The sequence below is a fragment of the Trichosurus vulpecula genome, chromosome 1 (assembly GCF_011100635.1).
Source record: "Trichosurus vulpecula isolate mTriVul1 chromosome 1, mTriVul1.pri, whole genome shotgun sequence".
Lineage (NCBI taxonomy): Eukaryota > Metazoa > Chordata > Mammalia > Diprotodontia > Phalangeridae > Trichosurus > Trichosurus vulpecula.
In genome coordinates, this window is record NC_050573.1 from 34855973 (window position 1) to 34869139 (window position 13167).

Sequence of the window (13167 nt, forward strand, 5' to 3'; positions counted from 1 at the left end):
ACTTGCCGTTGATGTTGATTTTTGGCTCTCCCGGCTTAACAGTGAATGTCGATGTTAACTGTTTCTCTTTGGAACAGCAACCCTGAGAGTCCTCCCAGCTTGTTCTTTCTTTTCTCTTCTAATTAAAGGGGCCATCCCTTGACTCACTTCTTAAAGAGGCCTATTCAGTGAATGGGCATTGCCTCATTCTAAGTGAGTACATGAAAAGGCCTTAGCCTAAAAGGGCAAGGGTCTCTCATTGCATCCTGGACCATCTCCAGTCATCCTGATGAATATCTGGTCACTGCATCCAGATGGCTCTGGAGGAGAAAGTGGGTCCGGTGACCTTGCACAGCCCTCCCGACAGTACACTGTTAACAGAAAGGTGGGGGGCATTACTTAATTTTTGATAGTATAGGAGTAACACTAATCATTTTATTTGACCAGAGTTCTATTATCTCTCAATGTCTGACTTCATTTACAATGTTGTAGACAGTGCTTACACTAGACCTTATTTGGGGAGTGAAATTTATGCTTTATCATAAGGTTAATCCAACTTTTAAAAAATAATGAGGAATGAGGAAACTGAGGCCCAACACAATGTCAGTTTACCTCTTTGGAACAAAGAGGTAGGGTATCCATATAAAAAAATTCCAAATCACCAATAAGAGGTTCCATGTCACACCCATCAGACTGGTAATGATGACAAAAAAAGAAAATAGCAATTGATAGAAAGCTTGTTGGAAGGATGGGCAGACTAAAGCTCCATCAGTGGAGCCATAAACCAGTCCAATTATCCTGGAAAACAATGTGGAATTATAAGTAAAAAATCACTAAGTTGTACATAACCTTTGACCCATGAGCATTCCAATTAGACATGTATCCTTAAGGAGGCCAAGAAAGAACCCATATGCACAAGAATACTACAGTGGCACTTTTTGTTGTAGCAAAGACCTAGATAGAAAATAAGGCCTCATCACCTAGAGAATGTATGAACAAATGAATGGTGGTAAATGGACATAATGGATTTTACTATGCCATAAGAAATGATGACTATGAGATTCTGAGAAATACGGACTGAAATAAGTTGAACCAGAAGAACAATTTAGGACAAATCATAATATGGGTGGAAAACAACACTCACAAAAAGAATCTCAATAAAACAAGTTTTAAAATGCACAGGGAAAAAGGTACAGATGAGGACACAAGTAGAGCAATTTTGTTCCTTTGTTTAAAGTAATACGCGTGTACGTGTCTACGCACGGGCTTCTTTTTCAAAAAGCATATGGCAGGCACAGGACACACACCTGGAGTCCCTGCTACTGAAAAGGCCAAGGCTGGTGGGTCACTGGAGTTGGGGAGTTCTGGGGCACAACAAAGCTAATTGGATGTCTAAGTCTGGAACCAATATGGTGAGCACTTGACATCATAGGCACCCTGAGAAGAAGGAAATTTGATTCAGGATGGAAGCAGACCAGGTCAAAGCTCCAGTGCCAATCAATGGTGAGGCCAGTGAACTGTCAGTCTGGGCAAGAGAGGAAGACTCAGTCTCTGAAAAAAAAAAAAAGGACATAACAAAAGTCTAGTTTCTTACGCAATCTTCTTTTTTGTTGTTTGTATCTTAAACCTATGAGTAGTCCAAGCTACCTGAATGGTAGTTGGGTAACTCAGTTCAACCTCTTCCTCTCCTTCTCTCCAAAGGGAGGTAAATTTTGATGGCCAGAAGCCCCCCAGTCAACTTGGGGCTTACTGGCTAGATTCCTGTCTTCCTTCTTTCCTGTCTTTCTTTCTCTTTTCTGACCCATTTCACTCTGAAGCTTATAGACTAGACCACAATAGGTTCCTGCCTAAGTTCCACTTAATGGCTATATTTTTGGCCCAAATGTCAATGGTAACTGTTTCTCTTTTGACTAGCAACCCTGAGGGTCTTCCCCTCCCATTTTGATTTTTTTTCCTCTTTTTTTCTAATTAAAGGGGCCATCCCTTGACTCACTTCATAAAGGGGCCTATTTACTGAATGGGCATCACCTCACTCTAAGTGAGAACCTGAAAAGACCTTAGCCTGAAAGGCCCAGGGCCTCCCACTGCATCCTGGGCCATCCACAGTCACCCTGATGAACATCCAGCCACTGGACCCAAATGGCTCTGGAGGAGAAAGTGAGGCTAGTGACCTTGCACAGCCCTCCCTCACTCAAATCAGTCATGTCATCATTTTCCTGATGTCGTGGTCCTCTTTGAAAATGAAGGACAAACACAATCTATTTAGTATTTTCATTTTTACCCAGTTGCATGTAAAAACAATTTTTAACACTCATTTTTGAGACTTTTGAGTTCCAAATTCTCTCCCTTCCTCCCTCCCCACCTCCTCATTGAGAAGGCAAGCAATTCGATATAGGTTATACATGTGTAGTCATGTAAAACATTTCCATATTAGTCATGTTGTAAAAGAAAACATAGGCCAGAAAAAAACATCGAGAAAAATAAAGTTTAAAAAGTGTGCTTCAACCTGTATTCAGATACCATCAGTTCTTTCTCTGGGGATAGAGAGCATTTTTTGTCATGAGTCCTTCAGAGTTGTCTTGGATCATCCTATTGCTGAGAATAGCTAAGTCATTCACAGCTGATCACATTACAATATTGCTGTTACTTTGTACACAGTACATTTCACTTTGCATCAGCTCATGTAAGTCTTTCCAGGTTTTTCTGAGAGCATCCTGCTCATCATTTTTTATAGCACAAGAGTGTTCCACCATAATCACATACCACAATTTTTTCAGCCACTCCCCAATTGATGGGCATCTCTCAATTTCCAATTCTTTACCACCAGAAAAGTTACTATAAATAATTTTGTACATATAGGTCCTTTTCCCTTTTTGCTGGATTTTTAAAATTTCTTTTGTAATACAGACTTAGTAGTGGTCTAGAGGGCATGCATGGTTTTACAGCCCTTTGGGCACAGTTCCAAATTGCTCTACAGAATGGTTGAATGAGTGGGCACAGGTGGTTCTCTGCTAGGATTCTTGCCTGACATGCGGGAGGCCTGGGTTCAATTCCTGGCTAATATAATCAAAATGCTTTACCCTCCTCAAAAAAAATGGTTGAATCAATTCACAATTCCATCAACAATGAATTAATGTCTCTTTTTCCCATATCCCCTCCAATATTTGTCATTTTCCTTTTCTGTCCTATTAGTCAATCTAATAGGTATGAGGTAGTATCTTAGAGTTGTTTTAATTTGCATTCCTCCAATCAACAGTAAATTAGAGCATTTTTTCATATGGCCATAGCTAGCTTTGATTACTTCATGTGAAAACTGTTCATATCTTTTGATCATTTATCAATTGGGGAATGGCTCTTATTTTTTATAAATTTGATAGTTCTTTATATGTTTGATAAACGAGGCCTTTATCAGAAAAACTTGCTTCAAAATTTCTTTCACAATTACTATGGCTAACTGTTTTTCCCTCCATCCTATTCCCCCACCATTTGTTCTATTCTCTCTCTCATTTCACACTGTCGTTCCTCAAAAGTGTTTTGCTTCTGACTACCCTCTCCCCTAATCTGCCCTCCCTTCTACCACTCCCTCCTTTTCTCTTATCCCCCTCCCTCCCACTTTCCTGTAGGGTAAGAAAGATTTCTAGGCCCAAGTGAATGTGTATATCATTCCCTCTTTGAGCTAATTCTGATGAGAGTAAGGTTCACTAACTCCCCCTCACCTCCCTCCTCTTCTCCTCTACTGTAAAAGCTATTTCTTGCCTCTTTTATGTGAGATAATTTATCCTGTTCTACCTCTCCCTTTCCTTTTCTCCCAGTACATTCCTCTCACCCCTTAATTTTTTTTTTTAGATATCATCCTTTCATATTCAACTCACCCCTGTGCCCTCTGTCTAAATATACTTCTTTCAACTGCCCTAATAATGAGAAAGTTCTTATGAGTTACAAGCATCATCTTCCCATGTAGGAATGTAAACAGTTCAACCTTCTTTAGTCCCTTATGATTTCCCTTTCCTGTTTACCTTTTTTATGCTTCTTTTGAGTCTTGTATTTGAAAGACAAATTTTCTATTGAGCTCTGGTCTTTTCATCAACAATGCCTGAAAGTCCTCTATTTCATTGAATGTCTATTTTTCCCCCTGAAGGATTATACTCACTTTTGCTGGGTAGGTGATTCTCGGTTTCAATAATAGCTCCTTTGCCCTCTGGAATATCATATTCTAAGCCCTCCAATCCTTTAATGTAGAAGCTGCTAAATCTTGTGTCATCCTAACTGTAGTTCCATAATACTTGAATAGTTTCTTTCTGGCTGCTTGCAATATTTTCTCCTTTACCTGGGAACTCTGAAATTTGGCTATAATATTCTTGAGAGTTTTCACTTTGGGATCTCTTTCAGGAGGTGATTGGTGGATTCTTTCCATTTCTATTTTACCCTCTGGTTCTAGACGTTTCCTTGATAATTTTTTTTTGAGAGATGATGTCTAGGCTCTTTTTTTTGATCATGGCTTTCAGGTAGTCCAGTGATTTTTAAACTCTCTCTCCTGGATCTATTTTCCAGGTCAGTTGTTTTTCCAATGAGATATTTCATATTATCTTTTATTTTTTCATTCTTTTGGTTTTGTTTTGTTTCCTGATTTTTCATAAAGACATTAGCTTTCATTTGCTCAACTTTAATTTTTAAGGAATTATTTTCTTCAGTGATCTTTTGTACCTCCTTTTCCATCTGGCCAATCCTACTTTAAGGAGTTTCTTCTTCAGTGAATTTTTGTGGCTCTTTTTCCATTTGGCCAATTCTGCTTTTTAAGCATTCTTCTCTTCATTGTCTTTTTGTATCTCTTTTACCATTTGGCCTAGTCTGTTTTTTTTTAAGTTTTTAAATTATTTTAAGCTTAAATACAAAATAAGAAAAGAAAAAAAAAACTCCATGCTCACACAGGACATAAGAAAGGATTCACTATAAAGCAATAAATTTCCATTTCAAGAAAACCTATGTAATAAATACTAAACATTTTTTTCAAAGCTGTCCAACTTTTCTTTGCTTCCTTATAGGTTTTCTTTTATTTTCTGCTGTGTGCTTTCTACTTGTATTTTTTCCCTCCCTCTACCCCAACTCCCCCCCCAAAGGCTACAATTAAGCTCAGATACACGCACACAAATACACACACATATAAAATACATATATAGATATCTATATACACACAAATATACACACACATGTAAGGCTGTACTATACTTATTTCTACTTATCCTCTGCTTCTATGAAGGTAGATAGCTTCTTCTTTCATAAGTACAACTCTTTCCATGTTTTTCCAAATCAACCAGCTAGCTCACCTTTTCCTACACCACAATAATATTCCAACCCAATCCCATTCTATCTGAGAGATGGTCTATGAAAGTTTTTCCCCAATTTTCTGCGTTCCTTTTATTCTTGGTTGTGTAGGTTTTATTTATGCAAGAAAATTTTAATTTAAAATAATTGAAATTGTCCATTTTAAACTTCAATAACACTCTTACCTTATAATATGGTTTAAGGTCTGATACTATTGGATCTGCTTCCTTGACATCTTTTCCCCCCTGGTTTTTTTGAAGTTCCTGACCTTTTGTTCTTCTAAATGAACTTTGTTAGTATTTTTTCTAACGCAGTAAGATAATTTTTAGTCATTTAATTGGGATGGCATTACATAAATAAATGAGTTAGGTAAATTGTCATTTATATTGGCCTTACCTACCCCAGATATAGGGAATAAAGCTTCAAGCCTCAGGTCCTTCTTATTGTTATTTTCTGAGTTCTGTCTCAAGGTTCAACCTTGGGCTCTCCTCTCCCCTCCTAAGCCATGGCTACAGCCCTTGGTCAAGCTGTCCCACAAATGATCTTACTCCCCCTAGTCTCTCCAGTGGCTGCAAACTATAGCTGTCCTCTCTTCCCTGGAACTGGAACCAGCGACTCTGCTCTCCTGCAAGTGCCAACAGACAGCAGGATCCCCATCCCTCTGTTACTGCACTAACCAGGTGTGTGCTAGCTCCTTCTCCCTGAAGCCACAGGATGTGTCTGATTAGCACAGCTGTGCCTGGCATCCCTCAATAGTGGAAGATCCTTCAATCTTCTCCTCCTCAGCTGTCAGACACCTCCCCCCATACTGTCCACAAGATGAAAGTTTCTAAGGCTGAGGCTCCTTCCAACCCCAGATGCCTCCTGCACTAGTTTGTTGATTCCACAGAGTTGGCCTGGAGGTGTCTGCACTTCACTCAGGCAGAATCTCTGGCCCTGGAGGTCAGGTCTTTCCTGGGGTCTTCTCAGGTTGTCTTAGGAGAACAATTGCTTTACCCTGACTTTTGTTTATTTCCACTACTGTACATTCCTTCTGAGGGGATGCTCTGTCTTATTTTGTGGAGGAAATTTGGAGAGCCAAAAGTTTTCTGACCTACTCCACCATCTTCCCAGAATTGTCTCTCTAGTCTGTTACGTAAATTGCTATTTTCTTCAGTATTTTTTTTGTGTGTCTCCTGTACCGAGCTGTTAACTTGTTTTTCATGACTTTCTTGCATCACTCTGGTTTCTCTTTCCAATTTTTCCTCTATCTCTCTTACTTGATTTTCAAAATCTTTTTGAGCCCTTCCATGGCCTGAGAACAACTCATATATTTCTTGGAGGCTTTGGATGTAGGAGCTTTGACTTTGTTATCTTCTTCTGAGTACATGTTTTGATCTTCCTTGTCACCATAGTAACTTTCTACAGTCAGAATTTTTTTCTGTTGTTTGCTTATTTTCCCAGCCTATGTCTTGACTTTTAATGCTTTGTTAAAGTAGGGCTCTGCTTCCAGGGTGGAGAGCGCACCTGTCCTTTTTTCTAGCTACATAACTGGGGACATGTCATTAACCTCTCTAAGTCATGTTTTCCTACTCTCCAAAATGGGGGAAAAACCCTTGGACTTTTACCCTCACAGGGCTGTTGTTATAAAGGGCTAAATAACCGTGATGGACTTTGATGGCCATTCCCTTCTCTGGGCTTCATCCTCCCCATCAATGGTCCTTTCAGCCTCTAACATTCTGAATGTATTCATGACATTCTCCCCCAGAAGGTCCCAGGTGCTGTATGGTTCAAATGGCACTCTTAGGTCTTAGAATTGGAAGAGACTCAAGAGGTCACCCAGTTCAATCCCCTTATTTACAGATGAGGAAAATGAAAGGCCCAGAAAAAGGGAAATTACTTGACCAAGGTCAAGTATGGAGCAGAAATAGGCTTTAAACCCAACACTTCAAAAATAATGTTCTCTCCTCCTCCCCACACTTCCTGAGTGGACTTTCTGGAGACACACCCTTCTGAAGGTGGCAGGTTTAGATGCCACTCAAGGGCCTGAGTTTTACCCAAGAAGATGAAGGTGTTTGTCAGGACTTGTCACGCTCTTCTGCACTTAGCATTTTAAGCCCACACACTTCCCTAGGCTTGGACAAAGGACGCTCAAAGAAAACAGACTTCTGCCTCACAATTCAGTCATTCAGGTTTCACTTCTTCCCCAACTAGGTCCAACATAGCTCCCTCTCCCTGTCTTCCCTCATGCCACCCAGTGTTCCCATCCAGGGCAACAGATGACAGCACTGATTTTTTCATGTTAATAGTCTCTTTTTATTTTAGTGGGGTACTGTCTGATTCTGCATTTCATTGCCAGGATGGTATAAGTTTAAAATCATATGAGAATGTAATCTCCTTGAGAGTAGGTACTGTTTCATTTTTTGTAGACAATACATTCTTGTCGATCGACTGAAATTCTTTGACTGAAATAATTTATGAATGATTATGACCAGAAACAACAAACAAGATAATTCAACAAAACTCTGAGACACTAGTTAACCTTAAATTCATACACATGCATATCCCCCTACCATTGCTGTATCTATGAGCAGGGGTGTCACCTCTTTTTTCCACAGACCCGGTGTTTCCTCTACACACAGCACAGGCTTAATTAAAGCTCTGGCATCAGTTGCTGTATCTGCATGCTAGGATCTCACCCCCTGGGTCTCAGTTCCTCCTCAGCACCATTCTCCTTTCCTCCTCTGACAGTGTACTCGGTACACACAGCAATGTCCACCAGGGCAAGGAACATATATATATGTGTTATCCAAACTTTCAATCTCTCCTAGCAGCTAGCACAAAGGTCAACACACAGTAGATACTTAAGAAAACCCTGTTTATATTATATATGTTGTTATGGCCTTTATTTCTGATTCCTATTAGACTATATACTCCAGGAAAGCACAAACAGTAGTTTAAAATCTAAACTTCCTACCTGGCCAAGTACCTGAACATTAAATTCTACATAAAGTAAGCATTCAAGAAGTAGGATCACTGATTTAAAGATGGAAGGGAACTTAGGGGTCATTGAGTCCAACCCTTTCATTTTTCAAATGAAGTAACTGAATCCCAGAGGGGTTCAGTGGCTTGTTCAGTGTCACAGGGAACAGTCAAGCCCAGGCCTTGCTGTCTCCAAAAATATCATGCATTCTGTCCACCACATTAAGCCCCTTATATGTAGCTAGCTGACACTGTAGATAAAATTCATGATGTCAGGAAGACCTCAGTTCAATTCTGGCCTAAGACACTTACTAGCTCTGTGAACCCTGAGCAAGTCATGTAACCTCTGTTTGCTTCAACTTCCAGATTATAACAGCACAGGCTTGTAGTGAGGATCAAACAAACATACAATATAAAAAATGCTTTGCAAACTTCAATATATATTATATAGCTATATGAGGTGTACGGAGTGTTCATGGAGTGTGAGAGCTTGCCACGCTGGGGTAAACTATCTTGGCAGACAGGCTAAACCAGGCTGAGGGTAAGTGACAGGCCTCAAACTCATCAGTGAGTTATAGGGATGTCTACTTCAAGCATGTGAAGGCTTTCCCCAGCAGAATGGCTAGAGAAGAGCAATTTAGAGCTTAGTCAGGATGACACCAAGGTCATCCACTGCATTTGGGGCCACTGCCAGTTGTCTTTTGTCTTACTACTGGACTTGGAGACTAACTCACTGAAATGCAGTTCACATGAGTCAAGATATCACCCCATGATGTCACTGGTCTTTTTTGTAAATGAAGGACAAACAATATAGCTATATAATAATATAATGCATATATGTAGCCATATAAATGCCAGCTACTATGATGCTACTGTATCTGTTTCATTGTTATTCCCTACTTCTTGCTTCATGAAAGTAGAAGCTACATTTTACCTAAAATGTATACATCCTCTAATGATGGGTGCCACAATGTATATAATGCACTGGACCTAGAGTCAGGAAGATCTGAATTTAAATGCTTCCTCAGACACTTAGTATGGGCAAGTCACTTAATCCCTATTTGCCTCAGTTTCCTTATCTGTAAAAAGGGTATACTAGCAGCACTTCTTTCACAGGGTTATTATGAGGACTAAATGAGTGTTAGAATATATAAAATGGTCTGCAAACCTTAAAGGATAATATCAATGTTATTATAACAATTAAGATTCACTCCTGAGATTCACTTTGGTTTTTGTTTCTCCAGCCCCTAGCATAGGCAGGGCCTGGCACAGTTTGTTCCTTGACTGAGAGAGCTCTGCATACAGCAGGGACTTAACAGATGCTCTGGTTGCTCTATCTATGAGCTGGCGTGTCACCTCTTCTTTCCACAGACCCAGTGTTTCCTCTACACACAGCAGGGGCTTAATAGATGCTCTGGCATCAGCTGCTGCATCTGCACGCTGGGATCTCACGCCCTGAGCCTCAGCTCCTCCTCGGCACCAGTCTCCCTCCCTCCCTCCCCCACACAGAGTGTGCACTCTGTGCACACAGCATGCGCTTAATAAGTGTTGCAGGCTCACTGACCCGCCCCCGCCTCCTCAGTACCCACCATCCGTGACCGGGCTGGGCCTCAGAGCAAGCCGCACCTCCTCCTCCGGAGCCCGAGTCAGGGGCGACTGAGGAGAAGTGACCCCGGCGCGCTCGCGGACCTCGGTCTCGGGCCAGACGTCCCTGGAGCCTGGGGTGGGCCCGGGGTCGGCGTCCGGGGTGGGTCCAACATCGGGGCCCTGGGTAGCCTCGGTGTGGGCCTGAGGCTGGGGTCCAGAATCCGGACCCTGCGCTGCCCCGGGGCCCAGGAAGGCGAGCAGCAGCAACAGGCGGTCCCAGCCTCCCATCTCAGGCCGCAGACCCGCCGCCACGCCGGAAAAACACGTAGCCCGGGCAACAGCCGCGGGGCATCACGGGAGGAGGCGGGCTGCGGAAGGGAGAGGGGCGGAGCAGGCTGCGAACGGCAGAACGAGAGGGGCGGGGCCAAGCCAGCCCGAGGAAGGGGCGGGGATTGACGTCAGGGACATGGAGCCTGGGGTTCGGGCCCGGGGGGAGGATGACGTCAGGAGAAGTGAGCTTCTTCTGAGGACCTGAGGAGACCGCAGTCGGGGACGCAGAGCGAGGCTCCTCTAGGGAGGAGGAAGGTGTCAGGGGAGCGGAACAACGTTTACAAAGAGGAGGAGATTGACGTCAGGTGTGCCAAGCAAGTCTAGGGAAGGAGCGGAGATTGACGTCAGCGCAGCCTAGCGAGGTCAGGGGAGTGGAAGGGGATGACGTCAGGGGCCCAGAGCCTTCCCCTCTCCTCCCTCCCACCCCCCTCACCCGCCCTCCGCCTCACCGTACGCCTGCCCATGGAAAGAAAGATTAATGTTAGGGGCACAGAGCAAATCTAGGAAATTGGAAGGGATGACAATGCGGGCTCAGAATAAAAAATAGAAGACCTCAGGGCCTTAGAATCCCCCACCCTAACTCGGCTGAAATTTTCCCTTGTGGAGATTAATGTCATGAGCAGCAGAGAGCAGAGTAAAGAATTGAAAGGAGATGACGTCAGGGGTGCGGAGTAAAGTCTAGGGACATGAATAGAGATGACATGCGGGTTCTCGGAGCCAGCTGAGGGATAGAGCATGTCACCAGCTCAGAACCAGTTTGGTGAAGCACAAGATCTCCAATGATGCTGATGACGTCAGCAACGCAGACTAAAGTTAGGGCACTGGCAGAGACTGATGTCAAAGAGCAGACCTAGGGAAGGAGAGGGGGATTAACGTCACGGGCATAAAGCAAGTCCAGGGAATTGGAAAGGGATGACAACAGGGGTTCAGAGTAAAGTTAAGGAAAGGAAGAGCATGATGTCATGGACACAGAACAAGTCTATGGAACTCTTAGAGTCTGATGTGCCAAAGCCAAAGGAGAGGGTGAGAGACTGGAAGAGGATGACTTCAGGGGCACAGAGTGGGCCAAATGAACCAGAAGGGGTTGATGTCATGCAGTGACCCAGGGAAGGTGTGGGGATTAATGTCCAGGGTACATAATGTCCAGTGGCACCAAAGTGAGGTTAGGGAATGGAAGCAGATGGTGTCATGGACCCCTGGGGAGGGGGAAGAGATTGGCATCAGGGGTGGAGAGCTGGGTTAGGGAACTGGAAGATAAGTAGGGGATACAGAGAAAGGCTAGGGAACGGGAGGAAACTGATGCAGAACATGGGAGGAGGTGGGTGTCAGGAGAGCTGAGCAAGCTTAGGGAAATGGAGGCCACTGACATTCCGGGCTCAGAGCACAGCTTAGGGAACTGGAGGAAGATGAGTCCGGGGGCAGAGGAAGGAAGACTTGCAATCTGGAAGAGGATGACTTCAAAGGAGCAGAGATATCCTTGGCCTGGGGACACAGCAGTCTTGGAAAAGGAAGGATGATGGTCAGGAGAGCCAAGAGAGCTTAGTTAAGGGAAGGCAGATGAAAGCAGGGAGACAAGGATGGAGAGGTGGGAGTTCAGGGAGGAAGGAAAGGGAATAACACTGGTTTGGGAGTCAGGAGACCTAGGCTTGTTCTGCCATTGGTGGAAAAACCCTCAGATAGAATCCCAGGTCTGCTACTTCCTCTGCCTCTGTAACCATGGCCTGGCAGAATTTGACTTCTCTGGGCCTTAGTTTTCCCATGCATAAAATGAGAAGCTTACATCCTTCAGGTCACTTTCAGCTCTAGGAGAAGCAGGCTAGCATCATTATAAAAGGCAGGAGGAGGAAGCATTGCAGTGGAATAACAGAAAATTTGGCTTTGGAATACAAAATGAAGCAGGATGGAGAATAAGAGCGTTTTGTCAAGATATTGAAGAAACTGAGGCTCAGAGAGGTTGAGTAACTTGTTCAAGGTCAGACCTGTAGCAAGTAGAGCCAGGTTTAGAACCAAGTTCCTTTAACTCTTTTCCAAGTTGCTTCGCACTCCTGTCTAAGCCCCTGACCTCATCTTTCAGGCTTTATTCTGAGCACACACGTCATCCCTTCCAACTCCCTAGATTTGCTCTGTGTCCCTAACATTAATCTTCCTGTCTTTCCACAGGCGGGTGTACAGTGTGGGAGGTGGGGAATGGAGGGGAAGGCTCTGGGCCCCTGACGTCATCCCCTTCCACTCCCCTGACCTCGCTAGGCTGCGCTGACGTCAATCTCCGCCCCTTCCCTAGACTTGCTTGGCGTCCTTGACGTCAATTTCCTCCCCTTTGTAAACGTTGTTCCGCTCCCCTGACACCTTCCTCCTCCCTAGAGGAGCCTCGCTCTGCGTCCCCGACTGCGGTCTCCTCAGGTCCTCAGAAGAAGCTCACTTCTCCTGACGTCATCCTCCCCCCAGGCGTGAACCCGAGGCTCCATGTCCCTGACGCTAATCCCCGCCCCTTCCTCGGGCTGGCCTAGCCCGGCCCCCAGTCTGCTTTTCCGCAGCCTGCTCCGCCCCTCTCCCTTCCGCAGCCCGCCTCCTCCCGTGATGCCCCGCGGCTGTTGCCCCGACGACGCGTGTTTCAGCCATGGCCTGAGGTGGGGATGGGATGAGGCCTCAGGTTGCAGCTGCTCCCCTTCCAGGGGCCACCAGGAGTTCAGCCTCTGTCCCTCCTGACTCACTCCGAGACTCACAGAGGAGGAGGTGTGGCCTGCCCTGAGGCCCAGCCCTGCCATGGATAGCCTGCTGTGTGCACCCAGAACAAGCTGTGTGTGGGGAGACTGAGGAGAAACTGAGGCCCAGAGGATGAGACCCCCTCATGCAGATACCTCAACTACTCCAGAGCATCTATTAAGGCCCTGCTGTGTGCAGAGGGAGGCAGTGAGAGCCCAGCTCAAAATAGAGCAACCAGAGCATCTGTTAAGTCCGTGCTGTATGCAGAACTCTCAAGCAACAGAC

General features: G+C 44.4%; 1 protein-coding gene across 1 annotated transcript in view; it reads right to left on the bottom strand.

Annotated features, from left to right (window-relative positions):
• The window catches only part of TCTN1 (tectonic family member 1), a 50397-nt gene extending 37453 nt beyond the window's left edge, over nucleotides 1-12944 (bottom strand). The window contains 6 exon segments of the mRNA XM_036764401.1: nucleotides 9852-10190; nucleotides 10193-10217; nucleotides 10307-10419; nucleotides 10629-10635; nucleotides 10922-11029; nucleotides 12609-12944. Of these exon segments, the coding sequence (XP_036620296.1) occupies nucleotides 9852-10190; nucleotides 10193-10217; nucleotides 10307-10419; nucleotides 10629-10635; nucleotides 10922-11029; nucleotides 12609-12944 (928 nt within the window).
• Nucleotides 12945-13167: the final 223 nt, after the last annotated feature.